Source organism: Capsicum annuum, chromosome 11 (assembly GCF_002878395.1).
Source record: "Capsicum annuum cultivar UCD-10X-F1 chromosome 11, UCD10Xv1.1, whole genome shotgun sequence".
In the NCBI taxonomy this organism is placed as follows: Eukaryota; Viridiplantae; Streptophyta; class Magnoliopsida; order Solanales; family Solanaceae; genus Capsicum; species Capsicum annuum.
The window spans coordinates 114067050-114070890 of NC_061121.1; the positions used below are offsets into that span (position 1 = coordinate 114067050).

The 3841-nt window shown below is 36.0% G+C and overlaps 1 protein-coding gene across 1 annotated transcript; it reads right to left on the reverse strand.

Annotated features, from left to right (window-relative positions):
• Positions 1-319: 319 nt before the first annotated feature.
• Positions 320-1066, reverse strand: LOC124888886. The gene has a single exon (XM_047400175.1). The coding sequence runs from the start codon at positions 1064-1066 to the stop codon at positions 320-322; it is 747 nt and encodes a 248-aa protein (XP_047256131.1).
• Positions 1067-3841: the final 2775 nt, after the last annotated feature.

The following is a 3841-nucleotide window of genomic DNA, read 5'->3' on the forward strand; positions in this document are numbered from 1 at the left end:
GTCCAGATTGTAGTTTCTAGGTGCCACATTTGGTCCAGGTTGCTGCTCTCTCTTGTGTCATATTCCATCCGCATTCCATTGACCCATATTGTCTTCATCTACCTTATTAATGCTTGAAATCATGCTAATCACATCGGTTAGCTCAATTACATAGAAGTAGAGTAAAAATATAAGAAACTAGGCACTTTGTTCTCTAAACATAGCTAAAATATGGTAAATTATGGTGCTTAGGTGTATAAATACACTCAAGATCACCGTAGAAATGGCCTCTAAGGTCATCAACATAATTTATTACTGATACCACCCTCATTTCAATAGGCTAATTCATGGTTCTACAAATATTGAAGGTAAACTCCTCATCATTCAACCTAAATTTAAGCTCCTCCTTCTCTATATCCACTAATGCTCTGGCCGTGGACAAAAATGGTCTCCTAAAGATTATGGGCATATCAAAGTCAACTTTATAATCCAAGACAACAAACTTAGTTGGAAAGATGAAGTTGTCTACTTTAACCATCATATCAAATGATATGACTATGGGCTTCTTCATTGTATGGTCTACCATCAACAACCGCATTATTATTAGTTCAGGAGGTCTCAACCCTAATTGTTTGAACATTGCCAATGGTATCAAGATAATGCTGGAACCCAAGTCACATAGTGCTATGAAAAATCTAGATTTCCTAATGATACATGGGATCGTGAATCCTCCGGGATCACCCTTCTTTTGTGCCAAAGATTGCAATGTGACCGCACTACAATGATGCAACCCACTTTTATCCTCATAATTGATAGTTCTCTTCTTTGTTACAAAATCCTTCATAAATTTTTCATATCCAGGTATCTTCTCGAAAGCTTCAAGAAGAGGGATATTTGAACTCAATTCTTTCAGCATAGAAATAAACATTTTAAACTTCCCTTCTTCTTTCTTTTTCTTTAACCTTTGAGAAAAAGGTGGGAGAGGTAGTGGAATAGTCTTCACTATCAATTTATTGACCTTCTTGTTAACTTTATACTCCTGAGTACTATGTTCAACACCTTGATGAGTGGCAAATTTGCTACTCATCTATATCCAAATTCATGCACACTATGATGAAATAATTATATATATATGGATAATTCTTTATTAAAATTCATTAAATCCCATGATTTGAATATTTGTAGGTAATCAAATGAAAAGGGATTAAAGCAAGCTGAAAAGGGAAGAAAAAGACCAAAGTGCTTGCACAAACTAAAAAATAGGACCAATGATCGACCCTCAGGTACCGCGCTCGCAGCCTGAGGGTCGAGATGTGCTATAGAAATATAGCACTTCGATGCTTAAAACTATGAAAATATGCAAGTTTCTTAGGTTATTTTGTTAGATATGATGTGTTTTGGTTATGTTTTGTAGGAAACTAGACTTTGAATGCAAAGTTCAAGAAAAATATGAAAAATGGAGTTTTTGGCTACTTACTTGATTATTTTTGGGAGTTTGTGACACTTTTCGGATGTACGTAATCAAAGTATATGTTGAGACTTGAAGTTTGGATGCTTGGCTACAATTTTGGAAGGCCTGACACTTACCTATGTCTACATGTGGACCACATGTAGCACATATGGTCTATATGTGACTAAGGTAACTACTAAAATTGAAGATATAGAGAGTGAAAGAGCTGAAAAAGAACTTCAGACACTTACCTATGTCAACATGCAAATTGTATGTTGCAATGTGGACCACATATAGGTAAGGTAAGTGCCAAAAGTCCAAAGTCCAGTGAGTAAAAAGTGTAGGATTTTTTTGGCACTTATCCATATCTTTATGCACCTAGGATCAGGACGCATGTGGTACATGCGCCCAAGACCAGGCCGTATGTAGACACATGTAAGTGAACATCGACTTTTTTTCCCTTTTTCATATAGGCTTTGATTTTAGGGTTTACTCATGTACTATAAATACCTTTTGTGTGTTTTTAGTAGAAGTTACACACTTTTGATACTTACAAACATATTTTGATTCTAAGATCCAATTTTGGTCTTGGAATTCTCTTATATTGATTTTTGTTGATTAATTCATTTAAATTTTTGGGTTTTTAGTTGTGATTATTGTGATTACATCGTGTGCTTTCAATTAGGATTTTTATTGATTCTTTCACAAGTATAAATGACTAAAAGACCCTTAGTTAAGGTTGTGGAAACCCTGGCAGATTGATGAAGTAGAGAAAGTGCTATGTTATTTTGAACTGATACCCATGCATGCATTGTATTATCTTCACTTTAATAGCTATATTAGCGGTCGCAAATGTTAGGATCCCGCCTAGATTATTGCTACTTACTCCAAAAGAGGACTAGTGACTAGGAAAAGATTATTACAATAGTAATCTGATGTTTAACTGTTGATCCATACTACTAGGTATTATCTAAGTAAGATGGTTAGTTTTCATCTAATAACTAGAGTATCAAAAGGTAATAGTTAACTGGGATCTAGGATAAGGGTTAGTAAGGCGACATCTTGAGACTCAAAAGGTAAAGGGTGAAATCTGTCAGCTAGTCCAAAAGATGGTTGGTGGTACATAACCTATCAGATTTTTTATGCAAGGTATTGGGTTGGTCCAATAAAATATGATAATCCTACAGTGTCAAGAGGCCAGGGGGAAAATAATCCTAGTGTTCACCGATGACTGGTTACAACCAAAGTTAATACTAGCTACTTGTTCCATATTGATACTATAATCCCTCTATTTACTTTTCAAGTTTTTCTAGTTGATTACAATAGATGAAAGTTGTTGTTCTATGTTTTCCCTTGGGATTCGACCCCAACCTTTGTTGGGTTACTATATTTTAAAGCAACCGCATAATCTTCAGATTGAAGGTGTAGCTTTGGGGTTATCAAAATTTGGCATCGTTGTTGGGGAATACAGTGTTGAGTTATGAATTGAGGTTGTTGCAATTTTTAGGTCTTTTTGTTTTTTTTCTTAGTTGGTTATATGCTGGTATTTGAATAGCACACGGGGAAGAGGTAATCCCTTATCCCAAGTGAATCCAAATCCATAGAGTATCCTACAAACTCTTAGTAGGATGGCGGAGCCGAAAAGAGAAGATATTCCTGAAGGGGTTCAGTATGATATGCCTCCCCTCCTCCTGAAATAGCACAGGTCATTGTTGACCAGTAGATCGGGGTGATAGTAGCATAAGATGTTAAGTAGAGGAGGAAAAAAGATGCTCAACAAATAGGTTGGGAGGCCAGAGTTACCTGTGCAGAGGTAGGAAGCAAACTGCCGAGAAACACTCAATAGAAATCAGAACAGAGCTAGAGGTAACCGTGCTTAAGTGATCCCAGTGTACCAATATTTTCATCCATTTAAGGATGATGAAGAAGATCTAGGGTATGTTGATCTAGCATAGATTGGAGACATTATTTCTCCTATTTTACCCCTAGGCATTAAGTTTGACATAATGAGCGCAATATTCAACTCTTAAATTTAAAGGGCATATTTGCAGGCTTAACTACAGATGATGCAAACATGAATCTTTAAAATTTAATTAAGATCTGTCGTTTGTATACCAATCCTAAGGTAAATCAGGAGGCATTAGATTGAGGCAGTTTCCCTTCTCATTTGTAGGAGAAACATCGTTGTGGCTAGGAAAACTCTCAAGAGGATCTATCACTACATGGAATAAGTTTCATAGGTAATTCTTGAACAAGTTATTTCCTTCATCCAGGATGTTGTAGCTTAAGGATAAGATTTATAACTTCAGGTACCTTCAGTCAGAGTCTATGTATGAAGCTTGGTTCAAGTTTAAGAAGAAGGTGAGTATGGTGCCCAACCATTGGATTTCACGGATGAACTTATTGGAGATA

Excerpts from the sequence above, each read along its gene's own strand:
- LOC124888886 (XM_047400175.1), bottom strand. The coding sequence starts at position 1,066 with ATGAGTAGCAAATTTGCCACTCATCAAGGTGTTGAACATAGTACTCAG.